This window comes from Elgaria multicarinata, chromosome 2 (assembly GCF_023053635.1).
Source record: "Elgaria multicarinata webbii isolate HBS135686 ecotype San Diego chromosome 2, rElgMul1.1.pri, whole genome shotgun sequence".
Classification (NCBI taxonomy): Eukaryota; Metazoa; Chordata; class Lepidosauria; order Squamata; family Anguidae; genus Elgaria; species Elgaria multicarinata.
The window spans coordinates 88081094-88101190 of record NC_086172.1 but is presented as its reverse complement, the minus strand read 5'-3'; the positions used below and the strand labels follow the sequence as shown (position 1 = coordinate 88101190).

The 20097-nt window shown below is 42.4% G+C and overlaps 1 protein-coding gene across 1 annotated transcript in view; it reads right to left on the bottom strand.

Annotated features, from left to right (window-relative positions):
* Positions 1-20097, bottom strand: part of LOC134393382 (mucin-5AC-like) — a 68968-nt gene that overhangs the window by 25295 nt on the left and 23576 nt on the right. The window contains exons 20-33 of the mRNA XM_063118409.1: positions 18813-18913; positions 17975-18126; positions 17730-17868; positions 17527-17640; positions 15547-15729; positions 13231-13470; positions 11583-11739; positions 9386-9514; positions 8465-8615; positions 7313-7359; positions 7007-7222; positions 4119-4670; positions 1767-3803; positions 141-1673 (exon numbers count right to left, since the gene is read on the bottom strand). Coding sequence (XP_062974479.1) covers positions 141-1673; positions 1767-3803; positions 4119-4670; positions 7007-7222; positions 7313-7359; positions 8465-8615; positions 9386-9514; positions 11583-11739; positions 13231-13470; positions 15547-15729; positions 17527-17640; positions 17730-17868; positions 17975-18126; positions 18813-18913 — 5751 coding nt within the window. The remainder of the gene's footprint in view (positions 1-140; positions 1674-1766; positions 3804-4118; positions 4671-7006; positions 7223-7312; positions 7360-8464; positions 8616-9385; positions 9515-11582; positions 11740-13230; positions 13471-15546; positions 15730-17526; positions 17641-17729; positions 17869-17974; positions 18127-18812; positions 18914-20097) is intronic.

Genomic DNA, 20097 nt, shown 5'->3' with positions numbered 1-20097 from the left:
TGTTGAACTTACTATGGGTGTTTCAGTGGTGGTTGCGGGTGCCTCTGTTGTGATGGCTTGGGTGACAGTCGTTGTCACCTCTTTGGGTGTGATTGTAGTGAGGATTAGAGGAGAAGTGGGAACAGTAGTGCTGGGTTTACTAGTGGTGGTGGTTGGGATGGGTGTGGTTACACAGTCTGGGTTTTCTTTACAGCACAACACCCGTATCTCATAATTGTAACACAGCTGGGATTTTCCAGTTTGATCCTTATTCTGACACACCAGTCCCGATTCCACATCGCACTTGACAACCTGACCCACTTGGTCAATGTTTAGCTCAGGGTGACTTGCAGCCCTACACTGGATCTTTGAAGGCTTCCCACAGAGTTTGCCTCCTGCAGCTCGGATGTTATTGTAGGTTTCAATATCTCCTCCTTTAGGTCCAGAAGTGGGGAAGTCAATGTCAAACCATTGTGACCACTGGCAGGTGATGGGTGCACACGTTGTTGGTGTGGGTGTGGTTGTCCTTGTCGTTGTAGTGGATGGCAAATGCGTAGTAGTGGGCAAAGTTGTTGAACTGACTATGGGAGTTTCGGTGGTGGTTGCGGGTGTCTCTGTTGTGGTGGTTAGGGTTACAGTCGTTGTCGGCATGGTTGTAGTTGTAGTTGTAGTGGATGGCAAATGTGTAGTAGCGGGCAAAGTTGTTGAACTGACTATGGGAGTTTCGGTGGTGGTTGCGGGTGTCTCTGTTGTGGTGGTTAGGGTTACAGTCGTTGTCGGCATGGTTGTAGTTGTAGTGGATGGCAAATGTGTAGTAGCGGGCAAAGTTGTTGAACTGACTATGGGAGTTTCGGTGGTGGTTGCGGGTGTCTCTGTTGTGGTGGTTAGGGTTACAGTCGTTGTTGGTGTTGGTGTGGTTGTACTTGTAGTTGTAGTGGAAGGCAAATGTGTAGTAGTGGGCAAAGTTGTTGAACTTACTATTGGAGTTTCGGTGGTGGTTGCAGGAGTCTCTGTTGTTGTGGTTTGGGTTACAGTCGTCACCTCTTTGGGTGTGATCGTAGTTGTGATTAGAGGAGAAGTGGGAACAGTAGTGCTGGGTTTACTAGTGGTGGTGGTTGGGATGGGTGTGGTTAGACAGTCTGGGTTTTCTTTACAGCACAACACCCGTATCTCATAATTGTAACACAGCTGGGATTTTCCAGTTTGATCCTTATTCTGACACACCAGTCCCGATTCCACATCGCACTTGACAACCTGACCCACTTGGTCAATGTTTAGCTCAGGGTGACTTGCAGCCCTACACTGGATCTTTGAAGGCTTCCCACAGAGTTTGCCTCCTGCAGCTCGGATGTTATTGTAGGTTTCAATATCTCCTCCTTTAGGTCCAGAAGTGGGGAAGTCAATGTCAAACCATTGTGACCACTGGCAGGTGATGGGTGCACACGTTGTTGGTGTGGGTGTGGTTGTCCTTGTCGTTGTAGTGGATGGCAAATGCGTAGTAGTGGGCAAACTTGTTGAACTGACTATGGGAGTTTCGGTGGTGGTTGCGGGTGTCTCTGTTGTGGTGGTTAGGGTTACAGTCGTTGTTGGTGTTGGTGTGGTTGTACTTGTAGTTGTAGTGGATGGCAAATGCGTAGTTGTAGGCAAAGTTGTTGAACTTACTAATGGAGTTTCGGTGGTGGTTGCAGGAGTCTCTGTTGTTGTGGTTTGGGTTACAGTCGTCACCTCTTTGGGTGTGATCGTAGTTGTGATTAGAGGAGAAGTGGGAACAGTAGTGCTGGGTTTACTAGTGGTGGTGGTTGGGATGGGTGTGGTTACACAGTCTGGGTTTTCTTTACAGCACAACACCCGTATCTCATAATTGTAACACAGCTGGGATTTTCCAGTTTGATCCTTATTCTGACACACCAGTCCCGATTCCACATCGCACTTGACAACCTGACCCACTTGGTCAATGTTTAGCTCAGGGTGACTTGCAGCCCTACACTGGATCTTTGAAGGCTTCCCACAGAGTTTGCCTCCTGCAGCTCGGATGTTATTGTAGGTTTCAATATCTCCTCCTTTAGGTCCAGAAGTGGGGAAGTCAATGTCAAACCATTGTGACCACTGGCAGGTGATGGGTGCACACGTTGTTGGTGTGGGTGTGGTTGTCCTTGTCGTTGTAGTGGATGGCAAATGCGTAGTAGTGGGCAAAGTTGTTGAACTGACTATGGGAGTTTCGGTGGTGGTTGCGGGTGTCTCTGTTGTGGTGGTTAGGGTTACAGTCGTTGTTGGTGTTGGTGTGGTTGTACTTGTAGTTGTAGTGGAAGGCAAATGTGTAGTAGTGGGCAAAGTTGTTGAACTGACTATGGGAGTTTCAGTGGTGGTTGCAGGTGTCTCTGTTGTGGTGGTTTGTGTTACAGTCGTTGTTGGTGTGGTTGTACTTGTAGTTGTAGTAGTTGGCAAATGTGTAGTAGTGGGCAAAGTTGTTGAACTTACTATGGGAGTTTCGGTGGTGATTGCGGGTGTCTCTGTTGTGGTGGTTTGGGTTACAGTCGTTGGTGTGGTTGTACTTGTAGTTGTAGTAGTTGGCAAATGTGTAGTAGTGGGCAAAGTTGTTGAACTTACTATGGGAGTTTTGGTGGTGATTGCGGGTGTCTCTGTTGTGGTGGTTTGGGTGACAGTCGTCACCTCTTTGGGTGTGATCGCGGCTATTGTTGTTTTTGGAGGTTTAGTGCTAGTAATTGCTGTTGTATATTGTAGTGGTGCTGTAGATGGCTGTTGAGTTGTCCGTAGTAGTGTAACAATAGTTTTTCCTGTTGTCGTAGTTACTAGTGTGCTTTTTGTTGGTGCTCTTGTAGTTGCAGTCATAGTAGTTATTTTTGAGGTTGAAATTTTATGTTCTGTAGTTGTTACTGGCATGGTTGTTGGGCATGGCACTATTATGTCATTGCAGCATTCAATTCTAATCATATAATTATAGCAAATGGGTGGAAGTTGATTTTTGTTATAACATATGAGTCCTTGTGTTTTACTACATATAACATTTTGATCTAATTCGTTTAGTGGTGTATTAGGAAATCTTTCTGCTCTGCATTCAATGTTCTTTGGTGCCTTACAAACACTATATCCTTTGGCTCTTATATTCTTAAATGTCTCAAAATCTCCATCATTAGGTGCAGATCCCGGGTAACTTACATCATACCATTGGGACCATTCACAGACTTCCTGTGTGCAGATTTTACTTGTTGCTGTGGATGTTGGTAAAAGTGTTGTAGTTTCTATATGTTCAGATGTTGTAGTTTCTGGAGTTGTAGTGAAAGTTGTAGGTACAGCAGTTGCGGTTGTAAATTCAGTAGTCGAAGGAGAGGTTGTTAATGTTGTAATTTCTGGAGTTGTAGTGGAAGTTGTGGGTACAGCAGTTGTGGTTATAAATTCAGTAGTCGAAGGAGAGGTTGTTAATGTTGTAGTTTCTGGAGTTGTAGTGGAAGTTGTGGGTACAGCAGTTGTGGTTATAAATTCAGTAGTCGAAGGAGAGGTTGTTAATGTTGTAGTTTCTGGAGTTGTAGTGGAAGTTGTGGGTACAGCAGTTGTCGTTGTAAATTCAGTAGTCGAAGGAGAGGTTGTTAATGTTGTAATTTCTGGAGTTGTAGTGGAAGTTGTGGGTACAGCAGTTGTGGTTGTAAATTCAGTAGTCGAAGGAGAGGTTGTAAATGTTGACTCTGGGACTGAAGAAGTTGTAATTCCTATTGTGGTAGTCTTTGGTTTAGTTGTAACCATTGATGTAGATGTTGCTGTTGAAGTTGTAGTAATGGGTGTGGGAGTTGCTGAAACAGTTGTTGTGCCTGCAGTTGTAGTTTCTGGAGTAGGAGTCAAACAAGCAGTATCACAGCAATAAACTTTGATTTGGTAGTTATAACACATTTTCAGTATTCCTGTCTGATCTTCATTTCTGCAGACCAAGCCAAGTGACACATTGCACTGAACAATTTGACCAATTTCATTAATACTTTTTTCAGGGAATTTCTCTGCCCTGCATTCTATATGTTCAGGTTTCTGGCAGATATCTTTTCCTGCAGCTCTAATGATGTCATACGTTTCAAAATCCCCTTTATTATCCAAAGTGGGAAAATGAACATCATACCATTCAGTCCATTTACATGTGGGTTGGCAAGTAGTTGGACTTGTTATTTCAGTTGTAGGAGATGTGGTAGCTCTGATAGTTGTTCCAGTGGATGAGGAAGTAGTTTTTGGGGTTGTAGTTAAGATGCTAGTTGTCTCTGTAACTGTACTTCTGGATGTAACTGTAGTAGCCAATGTCGAGGTTGGTGTTGAAACTGTTGTAGTTGCAGGAGATGTTGTAACTTTGGGTGTGGATGCAGTAGTGTAACTGCATGGTACGAAGCTACAACACAGGATTTTGATTTGATAATTGTGGCAACTCATTGGATACTGGTCCTTGTTGTAACATTTTAGTCCTCCGGTTGTACTACATTCTACTTTTTGGCCCAGTTCATTTAATGGAGTATTGGGAAATTTCTCTGCTCTGCATTCAACCGCCTTTGGAACTTTGCAGACTTTATAACCTTCAGCTCTTAGGTTATCAAGAGTGTCAAAATCTCCACCATCATTTCCAGAACCAGGTTGACTCCCATCGTACCACTGTGACCAATGACATTCTTCCTGGACACAAACTGATGTTGTTATAGGCACTGTAGGGCGGGGTGGGGGAGGAAATTAAAAGAATAAATTAGCTTAATCTGGGGTTCCAATAAATACTTTTTTTTTTTTACACAACTTGAGCATGTAAACTACATGCTATCTCTAAGGTTTCTCAGGATGCAACCCTATCTGTGTTTAGACAGAAAGAAGTCCTATAACTCAAGCATTCCCTAGCACTCATATCCCCCAGCTCTGGATTGCATACCTTAGAAGATTATTTAGGAATTCAGTGGCTTCACCCAAGCCATTGTGAACTGTCCAGAGAATCCTGGCTATTGGGTGGTATAGAAATGCAATAAAGAAATACATGATTGGACTTCTTTGTAATTTGTGGTTTGATTTTCTGGTTGTGTGAGACAGTTTTTCAGTGATACTATGTTCTATTTTAAGGGGGAACAGGGAAAGTAAAATGTAAATCAGATGCTCAGTTGGAAGGTGAGATGTAAGGTGACACTCAGACCTGAATATCTCAGAGATCTGATTAGGAAGAGATTGTAGCCACTAGCTATTCCACACCAAGCAGGATATTGCACTATGAAAGCAGTATATAAAAGGCAGGAACCACACCAAGCAGGATATAGTGGTATGAAAGCAGTATATGGTATGTGTCAATGGGCCCCAACAGTTGTATGTGTAGCTCCAGCCCCTCCCTTTTTCTACTCATCTCTTTGGGCAAGAGGAAACACCCAATAGGGGCTTCAATGTACTGGCCTTTGTACTCAATAGTATCCTATGAGTTTGCTACATCTAGCTCCTCATATCAGAGCAATTCTATTGCAGGTTTTCAACTGCAGAGGCATTTACTCTGTACAGCACCATGTACATTGATGGTGCTATATAAATAAATAATAATAATAATAGAGAGTATTCTGTGCTGCTGCAGTTGAAGCGTGACAGGTAGCACAACAAAACTAGCCTCTGCCTCTGCTTGGCATCTCAGAGTAGAGCCATCCCTTCCTTTATTAAATGAAATGGTTGGTGTGAATGTCTACTGGCTCAGAAGAGGCTATGGGTCAAGAAGTTTCATAGGACACCACACCAGGATGTAGGATGGCACCTGGTTCCCACTGTACTCTCAACTACATTAAGGTACACTAAAATTGTATGAAAGCTGGGAAGGAAACTGCAGTTCATGGGGGCCTAAGGAGCCTGCTAAGCTAGGACAAAGTTCTAAGATAGGATGAGTTGTGCTCTTGAGGCAAGCTTGGAATTATCATCATCATCTTCATCATCATTTCCATATCGCCCAATAGCCAAAGCTCTTTGAGTGGTTTACAATAATTCATTAGGTTGTATAAGATATGCCACAGATATGCCTCCTTATGCCACAGAAGCAAGGGAGATCAACCCCACTGGTGCTGCAGGGGGAAAATACTTTAACAGATAGTAGTCCCTTATGGTAGTAGACCTGGTATATTTAGAATGGAGCTCCACCCATGATCCCCTACCCCATGCTTAGCAGTGTGCTGACAAAAAGTCCTGCCACAGTCTTGGAATGCTTTGGCTATTTTCTTTAATGACTCCAGAGGATCGTATTTAATCAAGGGTTTCCCCCTCCTATGGCACCATTGGCATTAGCCCTTCTTCTTTCTCCAGTTTCTCCATGCAGCCCTGTGTGGGCTCATCTATGTTACAGAGCAAAAATGGCTTAGTGGTTGTCCCCTCTGCCCAGGTATTCTGTAGTTCTGTGAAGGAGACTAGAGATTGCTAACAATATCCTCAGCACCCTCATCAAACTATACTTCCCAAAGTTCCTTCAAAAGAACTATGGTCACTAAAGGAGTATTCAAGGAATGGGGCTGTTCAGACAAGACGCTAAACCATGGTTAGGCCGCTAATCCCTTTGCAGCAAATGGTTAGTGAGCGTGTTTAAACTGTGATTTTGTAACCACCATGGTTAGGAATGATTCACACGACACACTAAGCAGGTTCTACATTACTGCTTCAAAACATGTTATAACAGTAGTGACAACTGTTGGGGCTTAGGACACACTCCATATGGAGTTTTCAAACCGTTTCATATCCTGCTTGGTGTAGATCTGGCCTAAGTCATGGTTCACACAACACGCTAACCCATAAAATTTAGCTCAAAATGCTTAGTGTGTCATCTGAACAGAGTCAATATCAGTTTTGTAACGAAGTAGCCCTTGTATTTTCTGCTTCTTCTGATAACAGTCAACATGGGTTCATTCATATTACACACCCTTTAGACATCTACAAATAAAGGCAAGCAGCAATAATTTTAAAATTTCTGTTCTGTGACAATCAATACTACGTTCCCGCTTTGGAGATCAATTTCATTTACTAGGAAAAACTCAGTTTGTACCTGCAGTGGTGGTTGCTGATGAAGTGGTATTAGTAAATGCAAATACGGTAGTGGTTGTAGCAGGAGCTGCTGTGGATGTATGACATGGAAAGATATTCCTCTCAATTGTTCCGTTGCGACTACAGATTGCAACGATGCACCCTCCAATGCCATCTGTTGTGTTGTAGATGCTTTCTCCAGGGTTGAATATCTTCCCTTCATAGATGCAGTGGCATTCTGTCATTCAAAGGAAAGTGTCAGCGTTAAGTGTCTGGAAATATGGAAGTCAGCTCCAAATCATATACAAAACCTACATTATCAACCTACCATCTTCATCATATACACAGGTCGTTTTGCTGTCCATTGAGCAACGGCTGGATGCAAGGAAATAAAGAAAAGGACACATGTTTGAAGGTGGTTTAACACTTTTTCTTTTCTTTTTTACAAAACATAGAACAGCAACAACTCTCCTTATAGCCAGTAAATAACAATGTAGAAAAGAAGAAACAGTGCAGGTTCAGTCCATTGAACAATCCACAGAATAAAGGAGAATAAAGACAAATTAGACATTCGTCTTCTTGGTTTTACTTGGTTCCACTTTTCTGTTTTGAAAATGCTGATATCCCTCCCCATGACATATTTGGATCTGGGCTATGGAGTGAAAGGGGGATCTAATCCTTCCCTGCAACCCCGTCCCATGTTGCAGCCCCAATCCAGGCCACTCCCACCCCCAGCTGCTATAAGTTATGGAGTGGGAAAATTTGTGAGCTTAAAAATTTAAAGGCACAATCCCATGCATGTTTAGACAGGAAAAAGTCCAACAACTCCCAACATTCCCAGCCAGATGGCTGGGGAATGCTGGAAGTTGTAGGACTTTTTTCTGTCTAGACATGCCTAGGATTGCACCCTAAGTTCACAACTTTCTCCCTCTGCAGCTAGCAGCAGCTTCAAGGGGATGGCCTTGATTGGGTTGCAAGAGGGGAAAATGTCAGATCCTCCTCCCTCTATGCCAAAGCCTAGATCCAATTTGTCACCCTTTCCCACACACCTGTTTGACATGGAGCCCCAGCGTAGCTTGTCTCTAACTCAACTGGTTTCAACACACTTAAGCACCTTATTCGATAGTCATTTATATATTGTTAATCATCAGTATGAATTCAGAAAGAAAGAAGAGATCATGAAAAGAATAGCACAGAGAGCTTACCCCATAGAATAAGAGCAACAGGTGTAATCATTTCACTAAGGCCATGAGAAAATATTCTTGTTACTCCCGTAGAAATACAAATGGGGGTTGATTGGTTGAATGGGGAAGGGGAGAGGAAGCCACAGTAGTGTGAAATGCTTCAAGAAATTAATCCTAAAGAGAGCATTTCAAAACCTTGCCCCTCTTTCCTAATTGCCACTTTCATGTTCCCTTAGGAGATGCCCCTGCCACAATTTTAAAATGCACACTCCTAACATTTTTAAGACCAACATTACCATGATTGACAGTTCCTTTCTGAAGGCATTTTTTCTCCTGGCTTATAATGGTTCCCTTTGTTATCAAAGCAGCCACACTTTTCAAGAGGGACGCACTCCATGTCATCTTCATCAAAATAGGGCTTGTTGGGTGGACACTGCGGATAGCAGCCTGAGGTAAGAAAAAGAGCTGATCTTAAGTTCTGACAGCTTAATCTTGTATTGCACTCACAGATATCACATACAAACATCCTTGTAGGTTTCCAACTGATTTCTCAAAGACTTCCATCTGTCGTACCACAAACTGATGTTACCATTCTAAGGCATATATTGATCATAACCACAGTTTGGTCATCATATAACTAAGCTCATCTTTCTTTTCCTCCAAACGTATATTGCAGTATTCAAACTAGCTGACATCTATGAATTGTTAGGAAGCATGTGCAAACCTGTATGTATGCGCTAGTCCTAAATGCTAGTAATTGAATTTTCAAATAAATATGTTTATGAAATGACAGTAGCACCTTGTGTCAAATAATTATGGATGTGGAATAAAAAGCAGGAAATAACACTATCAAAGCAGTATACGGAATGTGGATTGTGTCCCAACGGTTATCACTGCACTTCAATCCTTCTATAGAGCAGTAGTGTAGATCTAGCCATAATGTGATGTTTTATTATATCCTCAGTCCTTATATAAATGGAGTCCTGATGCATGGTGGCTCTCCTTAAACATTGTTATTATTTATACCCTGACCCTTCCATATACTTTTGCTTAAATTTATAGTGGGGGAAAAGGCCAAGAAGCTTCACTTTCCCTAGCCCACTGACATCCCTCACAATACAACTTGGGCTTCCCATATTCCAAGGAATATTAATGAAATGTTCAGTTTCCTGTAGGGATCCCTTGTAGATCAATATAAGTTCTATAATCCCTGTTACCTTCCAAGCCTTGTAAGTCATGTGAGCAATTTCCATGTGGATTTCTGCAGGTTGTCAAACAAGCAGAACCGCAAGCTTGGTACTGCCACTCACACTCCCCTTTTGGATTGTAGTAGTCACAGAATAGAGCTGGAAGAAGAAGAGGAGAGAGAGAGAAATTGGCAGTTTCAAGCAAAATGAATTTATTTCATTATACCCAATGATACATATCCTTCCCCAGTGTGCCAATGCCACCCCTTGGTCACCCTGCACTCCTGGCTGTGGTGAGTAATACTAAGTTTTTATTCCTCATTTGACATCATTCTTCAACTCAAACTACAGTGTGGAAGCAAGCCTCATTGGACACAATGAGACTTACAGTACTTCAGAGGAGGATCTTCCTGAAATCTTGCTAGGATGAGCAAGAGAATTAAAAGTATTGAATTGTGGGTGAGTGGTGAGGAAGAGACAAAAATAATAATGCAAGAACTAAAAACAACTACCCGGTTTTTAAAAGGTCCAAATTTATTTTTAAAGGTCTTATCTTAAAATCTGCTTTGGAAATAGTTAAGTCACTATGATGTGACTTTTACCCATCATTATACGGATGGGGAAATTCCTTCTGAAGGTACCATCATGTGGTGTGATGCAGTTTGTTCAGAAAGCAACTTGGTTGAGGTCTCTCATGTCATCATCCAATGCAACTTCATTAACATGAGAACACTGAAATCATAGGGCCGGGGCCAACTACATGGTTACTTCTTATGCTAGCATCTTGCCTTTCCTTGTGAAGAGTGATACTGGTGTTGGAAGTAATCATGTTGTTTGTTCCTCCTGCGTGACCTCTAGAATTCAGATTAGGAATGCATGATCTGATTGTTGTTAGACTCATATCACAAATTGTGATCAATCTTGCAAACACCCCAAAATGCTTCCCTTATTCTTTTTTCAAGTTCTAATTTCCTCAGTACTACTTTGCTCATGTGTGCTTTCACACTACTGCTTGGGAATTGTAGTGTGAGGACAAGGAAAGGCAGCACATTGTCTGGCCAACTACACAATGCCCCTCTACCACCAGGCCCCACTACTGCTCATAGCTTCGCCATGGTTTTACTCATTTGCCTGGCAACCAGGGTGTTCAGCCTGGCCATAAGGATCAGATCAGTGGGAAGAATAAGGTTATCAATGGCTACTAGTGCTAATGGCTGTATGCTGCCTCCAGTATCAGAGGCAGTATGCATATGTGCTGAGGAACATGAGCAGGAGAATGCTATTGCACTCATGCATTACTTGTGGGTTTCCCACAGGCAGCTGGTTGGCTGCCACAGAATGCTGGACTAGATAGATCCTTGATCTGATCCAGCAGAACTTTTCTTATGTTTTCATGTTAATAGTGTCTTCCCACCAAACTATCCACTTAATAAAGATATGTATGATATGAGACTAACTGTAACACACCAGAACAAAGAATCTAAAACAACAACACACTCTCAAGTATGCCTTTGCAAGGATACAACATTCATAAAAAAGTTGTTGCTCAACACTTAATTTTTCTGTTTCCAAATGGTCCAGTACACAATCCCGACACGGAGTTCTCCAATTACCTGGGTTAATGTTTATAAAGGTCACCCTGTTCATTATGTCCTAAAGACATGTGAAGGGAAGGAGCTAGGCCATCCTTCTGTTATTTACAGAAGATATGCTGTATCTGATAAATGCCAGCTGCATACATGCAAACTCAGGATAGCAATTAAAAATTCCTCATCATTAATTGCAATTGGTTCCAAATATTGGAGGAGGGGAGGTGCTCATTCCACAATAAAATAAATATTGTGAGCAAGTAAGATACACATAATGAATGCATTATAATTGATCCTTGTTGGCATTCTTAGTTCGCACATTGCCAGAGCAGAGTGATATGAGGGTGTTGCAGCAACCACATGAGTCACTGGACTTAGGAATTGGTCCTGAGATTTAGCACATTCTGAAAACCTGCAGCTCTTCTAACGTCGGGCTGCATTTAAAGTGTTCATCCTATGCAAAGTGAACAATCAAAGTCACTGTGGTGGATTTACTGACATCAAAAAGTACCTCTGATGTAGTCCTCAGAACTGAACAAGTTCCAAATACAGAAGTGTTTTCATACACCTTACTCCCATTAATCCATCTTATTTCCCCTTTTTTAAAAAATCCTTCAAAATATATGGGCTACACTTACGGCAAATGGTTGGAGTTCTCCAAGGAATGCAAACGCCAACTTCATTGCATGCTTGAGCATAGGCAGCTACAGCTGTGCAGAAACATTCACAGTCTCCCCCAGTGTCACAAGCACAGGCATCAGATATGCAAGCTTCATAATATTTAGTTGGTTCAACCTGTTGGGAAAAATAAAAAGAATCCAGCTTAATTCAGTCATAGTGGGCCACAGTCAGAGAGGGGTGGGCAGTTGCACCTTTCTTATTCCAATTCTCTTTTCGCCAACAAATTCAGCATGGAGAATTTGTAGCATTAGTCAATGCTTTCTTTGTCATATTGCACAATTGGTTCTAGGAACAGAATTTCATGCAAATGTAATTTGTTGTAATAATAAACATGAAAAGTCAAATAGATGGGAAAAGGTTATGAACCACCTAACGTTAGTAATTGCCAAGGAAGCAATTTGTCAAAAAAGCAAAAACAGCTTTGTATGCATCCACTGAGAAAATAAATGCAACCGGTTGGCAACCCCCTTTCACATTATCTATTAGGTGTGTTAATATCAGAATTTTACTGTGTTTGGATAGCCTAACCATCCTGGGGTCTACTTGTGATTTTCTTTTATGCAAATTACTGACTGAAATGGCCACAGTGGTATAAAAATCAACAGGGCAATGTTTATTTACATGACCTAAAAAGAAGAAATTACAACCCACATTTGGGACCAGCAATCCTGTGATCCTTGGAGAGTGTCCCAGGGAACATAGGATTCTTTGGAGTCCCCTGCCACCCCAAGGCCAAAGATACTGCTATGACCTTCGGAAGGGGGACTCCAGAATCCAATTCTTCTCCCTTGCCTCAGAGCCACTGCTGAAAGATCTGCACCAGCTGCTTTCCAAGGTCACAACAGCAGACTCAGGGGATGTCAGAGAGATCTTTAAGGGGGCAGGGTAGAGGCCAGAATATGGTGTTTCTTATGTCCTACAACTCCTAGCATTCTCTAGCCAGCCATGTTGACTGGGGAATATTGGGAGTCATAAAACTTTTTTTTCCTGTCTAAACATGCATAGGATTGGACTTTTAGTCATTAAAGCTACAATCCTATATACCCTCACATGGGAGTAAGTTTCATTGAACTTAATGGGACTTAGTTCTGAATAGACATGCATATAATATGCTTGTAAAGGTCTTATTAAGCACTGGTTAAAAGTTATGAAAAATATTAAGGACATTTATCCTATGTTTAGAAAGCTATTATGTGTCAATTAGGGCTACCAACTAACTCCATGAGTGCCCAGATATATAAAATTATTAATATTCAAAGATTCTTTGTGCTGATGTTTCTTTAGACTGATGGAAGGACCTGGGTCAGATCTACACCAAGCAGGATATGTGCCAGAGAGGAAGCATCACCTGAAATGCAACCTTGGTAGCAAGAGAAGTCCAATTACAAAAGATCCATTGTCTGAGAACTACAAAATCCTAGAATTGATTCTAAAGCTCCTGCCTAGATTCTTGCAATGGCAAAGTGACCTCATATGTTTATGGTGGTCTTGCATAGAGGTTGTCACATCCTGTCCTAAGCACTTATGTGCAGGCATAATCAAGTCATCAGATCTGATCTGTTAAAAGGGTCCCATTCATTCAGCTGAAAAGTTTTCTATTCTTACCTGAGAGTGGCAGCGTGCAAACGTTTTGCTGTTAAGGATGCTACACTGTTTCTGGGCCCAAGAACTTCTATATGGGTTTGCAATACAAGGGTCCTTGCTGCTTTGAACATCTGGGCAAGTGGGAGACACCTTCCAGCTGTTACCAAACTCCAGCACATCTGTTACTACAGACTGGCTCCTAGTGGTGAAGTCGTTAATGTCATTGCTGTCATAGTTTCCACACAGGCCGCACACCTGACCCTGCATAGAGACAAGCACAAAACAAATGAGAAGTGGAAGATTTATTTTTCTGATATTAGAATTTTCAAAACTGAAGAATGTTTTTGTCATTTTTAGGCACTGACACACACTGTGAGGTTGTGAACTCTCTCAATCACTGAAGGGCTTCTAAATTAACTTCTGTGAAGGAAGCTTTTCAGTGTGTCATTCTTTCACATGCATGGATTTTCTGTCTCCTTTGAAATGAATGGAGAAGCCCATGTGCTAAAGAGCCATACATGCATATCAAACACATGTAGGGCTCTGAATCAACAAAAATAGGGTATCGTAAAGTAAATACATTTTATCTTTTAGGCCTCTATAAAATCAATTCCTTTTCAATTACACCAGTACAGTTTCTTCCTTCCTTAGCAATGAAATAGGTATGACTATTTTTCTCAGGATTATATCTTTTCTTGAAAGCCATTAAAGTCCCAAAAGGCAATTTATATTTTTTTATTCTATGAGCAATGTTCTGTGAAATACGCAATTCTTTCAAAAGAAATCAGATCTTGCTTGCCATCAAAATCAAACAAACAAAGAAAGAAAGATCTTGCTCTGTGGGGAATCCTGTGGAATTAGGGAATCCTGTGGAATTAGGGAATCAGTTTCCAAACTGAACAGCCATGGCAATTAGGCTTGCTAGCTAAGTGCTTGAATGGGTCTCTTGTATCCTTAATAGTTCTGAAACAGGAAGGACCTTCTGCCTTAAATGCTAAACTCCCCTCCCTCTCTTCCCCTCACACAGGCAGGAGGTTGGGCAGCTTTTGCTTCTGGTTCTGGTTAATTACAGCTTTCTGTGCTTGTATGGCCCCAGAACTGTAAATGAACATTAATTATGGTTACTTTAAACAAACCCACCTGGTTAGCATAAACAACCCATAGGTTGTTCTGGGTTATTGGAAGGGTGTCTCTCCCCCCCCCCCCTCTAATAAGCCATGCCACCCAGATTTAGATGACATGAAAAGTTCCTCTTGTCCAGTGTTCATGGAGATCATGCCTGGCACACAATTATTTTGATCGTGTGAACCGGGCCACCATCTTCAGAAACCATAATGTTAGACATGGTTGATAAATCCAGATAATGCAACAAACTGTTTTTAACCAAAAGCAGAAATGGAAGCTTCCAATCAGCTGGGGAGGAAAGCTAACTGTGGAAAGCTAGGCTCATTCATGCCTCATTAAACCATAGTTTAGTGTGATGCCTAAATGTGGCCTCAGCTAAATGTTGACAGTCACCTCAATGGGATGGTCATCAATCACGTACACATGTCAGAAAAGTGGGATACACACACACACAAGACTGACAAATGAAACAGGCATATATCTTCAGACATTCACAAAATCCATCTGGATGGCCATTTACATGTCATTGTCAACGTTCATCACAGTTTAGACATTCAGCATAATAACAAAGGGGTGAAATCCAATAAAGTAGTTATTCCAACAGAACTGTGATAGAACTCCCTGTACTCCCCTGTGTATCCTCAAAATCTGCTCCAGTGGGGCGGAGGAGCCTCCAGAGTATATTTGCAGTGGGGAGAAGAGAGCGAGAAATTACCACCACAGTATGAAGTTAGCACAATGCACTGAGCTTTAAATTTAATGTGAGAAATTTCTAATTACTGTCAACTGTTCATATATTTTTGTAAAATGCCCAGAGAGCTTCAGCTATTGGGTGGTATAGAAATATAATACATAAATAATTAAACAAACACAATGAGCCTCTGTTAAATTGACTGTGAATGGTGAGGTAATGGAATCCATTTGATAAACCAGTTGACTGAAGCATTTAAATGTTTAAAATATTTATTCCTATGGTTTGTTCTTTAGTGAACTGACTGGAAACATATTAGGACCTGCTTCATTCTTCACTCTTGATCTATCTATCTATCTATCTATCTATCTATCTATCTATCTATCTATCTATCTATCTATATCACACACACACACACACACACACACACACACACACACACACACACATTTCAATGCAATTTTGAAATGAATGAAGGATTTGTGTTGTTTTTCTTAATCTTCTGGCATTTTACAGCTCACCTTAAATTCTGAGCTAACTTTGATGAAGATACTAGTTTGCTTGTCCCACATCAGAACCACTCCAGCTGTGGAGTCAATCACCATGTAGATTCCCATATATCGGATCCTGAAAGGCACTTCACCTCCACCAGAAATCCTCTGAATCACTTCAAATTTTCCATCAGTAAGTATTAGCTCATAATTCTGAAAGATGAAAAACAACCAACAGTTGTGTATTAGTGTCATTACATAAACTGAAAATATCCAACAGAGGTTTCTCCCTATCAGCAAGCTGTAGTCTGAATGGATGGCACATTTGAAAATATAATGTTTACAGTTGTATGTTTACAGTATAGTCTACTTTGTAGGATTTACTCCAACATTTACAAAGACCTGTAGGAACTTGTTTCCTAGAAGTTACTAACTGAGTTCGAAATAGCTGCTCCAGGCAAAGGGCTAGCACTAGCTCAGTTGAACATTCGATTTCTTTTCTTCTTTAAGAATAGGTCTCCATGCCCTATCAAAACTGTTTTTGAAATTCTGGGCTCCATCACACATATTTCCCCCGCCCCTGCTTTGCCTCCGTGTTTTCTTACCCCTGATGCATAAGCGTGTCAAGCTTATGGTCCCTTTCACATGAATACGCTGCTCTTTTGCTTGTTTGCTCTTCCACTCCACTCTACCCCTTCTCTTTCTCCCTCTAGTTCTTTGGTTGCTCCTTTCCCCACTTTAACAAGACATATACCAGCAGGTCCTGTCAGCTGAGTACTTCAACCAGACCGCCTTTCTGTCCAGCAAAAATGGAATGAACCTTTAGTCTGGCTCTTTGGGGCTATTGAGGTAGTACAATCCTGTCTCTGCAGAGATTCGGGCATTGTATAATTTAAAAAAACAACACTTTTGAGCCTGGTATATAAGCTTTGGATTTTATATTGAGGCTTGCAGCCAGCTGCTAGGGAACATTGCTTTTCCCTGCCAAGACCTGATGCAATCCATTCAAGCCAACAGTAAGACTCCTGTCACAGCACACGCCCACAACAAAGGAAAATATGAGAGTACAGCAATACACAGAGGCTTAAGGGCACATTAAACACGCCTAGGGAAAATAATCCAGACTTTAGGCGTTCTAGGAAAAGACGGAAAAGACTGGAGAAAAGGCGGGGTGTCAGCAGGACAGGCACAGTGTCATGTGGGTACCGTGCTGCAAATCTGCACACCAGGCATGGTGAGAGTGCACTAAATCACTGGTGTGATGGAGCTGTCTCTCTAGTTTCCAAAATAGTTTGCCATACAAACAGGAGGGTGTTGGTTTTCTTAAAAAAAGGTGGAAGCCCTGTTGGGCTCACAGGATTTGTTTCACAGCTCTCTGGTTCTTAATTAGAGCTGTGCACAAATGGCCTCTCAACTCTTGCAGGCAGAGAAATTGAGGTAGAGAAATTCTCCTACAATTTCTCAAGGATGGGGCTCACCATTACTTGTGGCAGTAGCACAGCTCCTTTCTTTTCTCCATGGGTATTTTGTTGTTGTGTTGTTGTTGTTGCTGCTGCTGCTGTTGCACATGGCAGCAGCAGGAACTGTGTTGACAACCTGGCCATCATTTTGCATTTCCCACAAAGCCTCAGATCTAGCATTGTACTGGGGCACTGTGTGTGTGTGTGGGGGGGGGGGTTTAGAGGAAATAGCGGGCACCACACACAAACATTGTGAAGAATATTCAGACAAAATTCTGCAAAATAGCCTTTTTGTAGAGGGAAGAAAAAAGAAAAATGTCTTCTGAGAAATTTCAGCTCAGCGCTATACCAGTTGAGTACAGAGAAACCTCATTTAGCCCATACTTTAGTCTTTCCATATACTGGATTGCACTATTCAACCCCCCTTTTCACCTAGCTATTGTGTGCTCCAGCTGAAGTTTGTCTCCTATTGTAGGTGAATGTCACATATCTCAATTTTGTCTATGCCTACAAGTCATATTGTACATGTTCCCTTAGTGAAGCTACTCACCCCCATGAACACTTTAATGGATTTTGAGCAGGTAGTCCCAGTAGTTCCGCAAGGGATGTTCTCTGTGATAACTCTGAATGTTCCTGCATTTGTGTTGTTTTTGCTACAGTGATCCTGCAGGGAAGAGCATTATTTAGTGTTCATGAACACATTTACCATATCAAGTCAAAAGACTTTTAGTTATACAAAATTAGGTTAAATACCTGGACCAGTGTGTATTCGCAGTCTCCACTGAAGCTATAGCGTTTGCCATCAAAGGTGATATAATGGCCATCTCCATAAACTGAGCAAGTTGCCATGCAAGATTCTTTGGTACATTCCCACTTCCTGTTCTTACATGTACTACACAGACAGAAACATACTTTAATTTAGTGCACCATTTTGCTATGAGACAGAAGAATTTGATGGTTTTAGTTCATCTTGTAATAGGCCACCACCCTGTACGTACCAAGTGTTACATTTCACTTTGATGGTTTCCCCTGGATTGTATGTGGCTTCATTGTGAACACAAGGACATTTGTCAGAACTAACACATCCACCTTTCCCATCGGATATCAGTCCATTAGGACACATGCAACCAGAAACGCACTGTGTGCTGTACTGTAATAAAAGAGGAGCAGCAAAAAAAAAAAAAAAATGGTAAGGAATCAGCAGGATACTGGCAAATAAGTTTAAGACAAATTGAAATTAGCACCACCTTCCATACAATGTTGTTTCAAGTTTAATTTTTTTCAGGGGAGTTTTGGTATGGAGAACTCTTGTTGAACTCTTTTTGAGAATTTTCCAAGAGATCTCCAGTTTTTTGGCCCAAAAATGGGATGTCAGGTTGTGCTGACTCATGAACATGGTGTAAGTTGGCTAAAGCAGTTTACCACATCAAAACCCTTGGCCTGGCCTTCCTCATTCCCACCCTACCCCATCCTTGGAGAAAATTTCTGATGAGCTGTTCATACATCTGTTCTGTGGTCAGCACTCATTATCGCCTCTAACAGCTTGACTCCTATTTTGCAATACCTTCCTGAAGTGAGATGAGGTCATTGAGGTAGTGAAGTGATAACTACAGTTGCCATTAATATGTTAGCTGAACAGGCTATTAAGCAAAGATATGGTTACAGTGTATAGCGGTTGCTAGAGAAAGCAAGCAGGACAATTGTATTGGACTTATATCCTGTTTGTGGACTTCCTGCAGGGATCTGGTAGATGACTGTGTAAACAGTGAATGCTGGACTAGATAGGACTTTGGTTTGATCCAGGATAGTTCTTCTTACACTCATATGTTCACTTACACATGCCATGTCAAGTGTTTGACAGCTCTTCTGACATTCGGCTCCAGTGGCACCTACTGTGGCATTGGCACAGTCAAAGTATACCATGGGGGCATTGCACACTGTCGGAAAGAAAAAGCTAGGTGAAATCTCAGTTTGAGGCCAGATCTTAGTTACTGCAATACTGATCATACTTCAAGAAAACAAATTAGGGCATGCCATTATCAATATCAACACACACAAAAAACACCTTATAGAAATCTAGATATGATTAGACTTTCAGCCAAACATAGTCACCATTTTCTCTCCCAAAAATAGCAGTCTTGGTTATGGAACTCAGCAGATAATATTGTTCAGAATTATCGTTTGCCTTGGCATCACATGACAGGTTGGAAAACAGCTCCTCATAGTTGTAAGTTGGAGGAAGTGTCTGGGATATTTTCAACCCTGCCGGCTTATGCCGGCAGGGAGGTGGGGCCAAGGCGCGCTGACGTTGGCGCGCCTCCCCCAGGCTACCAGACGGTGGACGCGTAGCGACGTCGCGTCCCTGCCGGCGTCCGCCATTTTTTTTTATTTTAAAGGGGCTGGGTGTGGCCCGAAGACGGCGGACAAGGTAAGTGGTTTTTTTGTTTTTTTTACGGGGGGGGGGGGGGCGAAGGATCACAGGGTGGGTGGCAGGGTGGGTGGCACAGGGGGAGGCCGGGTGCGATCGTGTCGCGCGCCGCCCGAGCCCGGGCAATGCCTGGCATGGGGCGGCGCACGGCGCGATCGTACCCGCCCTCCCCCCGTGCCACCCACCCTGTGATCCTTCGCCCCCCCGCTGATGTGCCCGGTCCGCGGCTTTTCGCAGCTCCTCGCGAGTAAGCGAGGAGCCGCGAAAAGCCGCGGAACTCTCCACACTACCCCCAGCCCCGGCCTGAGGCCGGAGCTGGGGAAAAGGCGAGCCATAAGCGACTTCGCTTATGGCGCGTAAGACCAGGCCTCAGCGCGGCCTGTCTCCGGATTCCCCTGTGCGTCATCTGGACTCACAGCCAGGAAGCCGGGTCAGAATGCGCGCTAAGGCCTCGTCTAGGAAGGCCCTGAGTTTTGGAGTTTTCAAAGAAAATCCAGTTCAACATTTCTACTTCAGTTTTACAAGCCCGCTTGAATTACTGACTTAGATACAGGGTTTCCTCTCACAGCCTCCTTCTATCCATGGAAGGCTTCCACCCAGCCTGAATAGTTGATTTTCCCTCCCACTGCAGACCCCTAAGCCTAGGGATGGACATATGTGTCCATTTCAGTTTGCTTAATGTACCATTTTTTT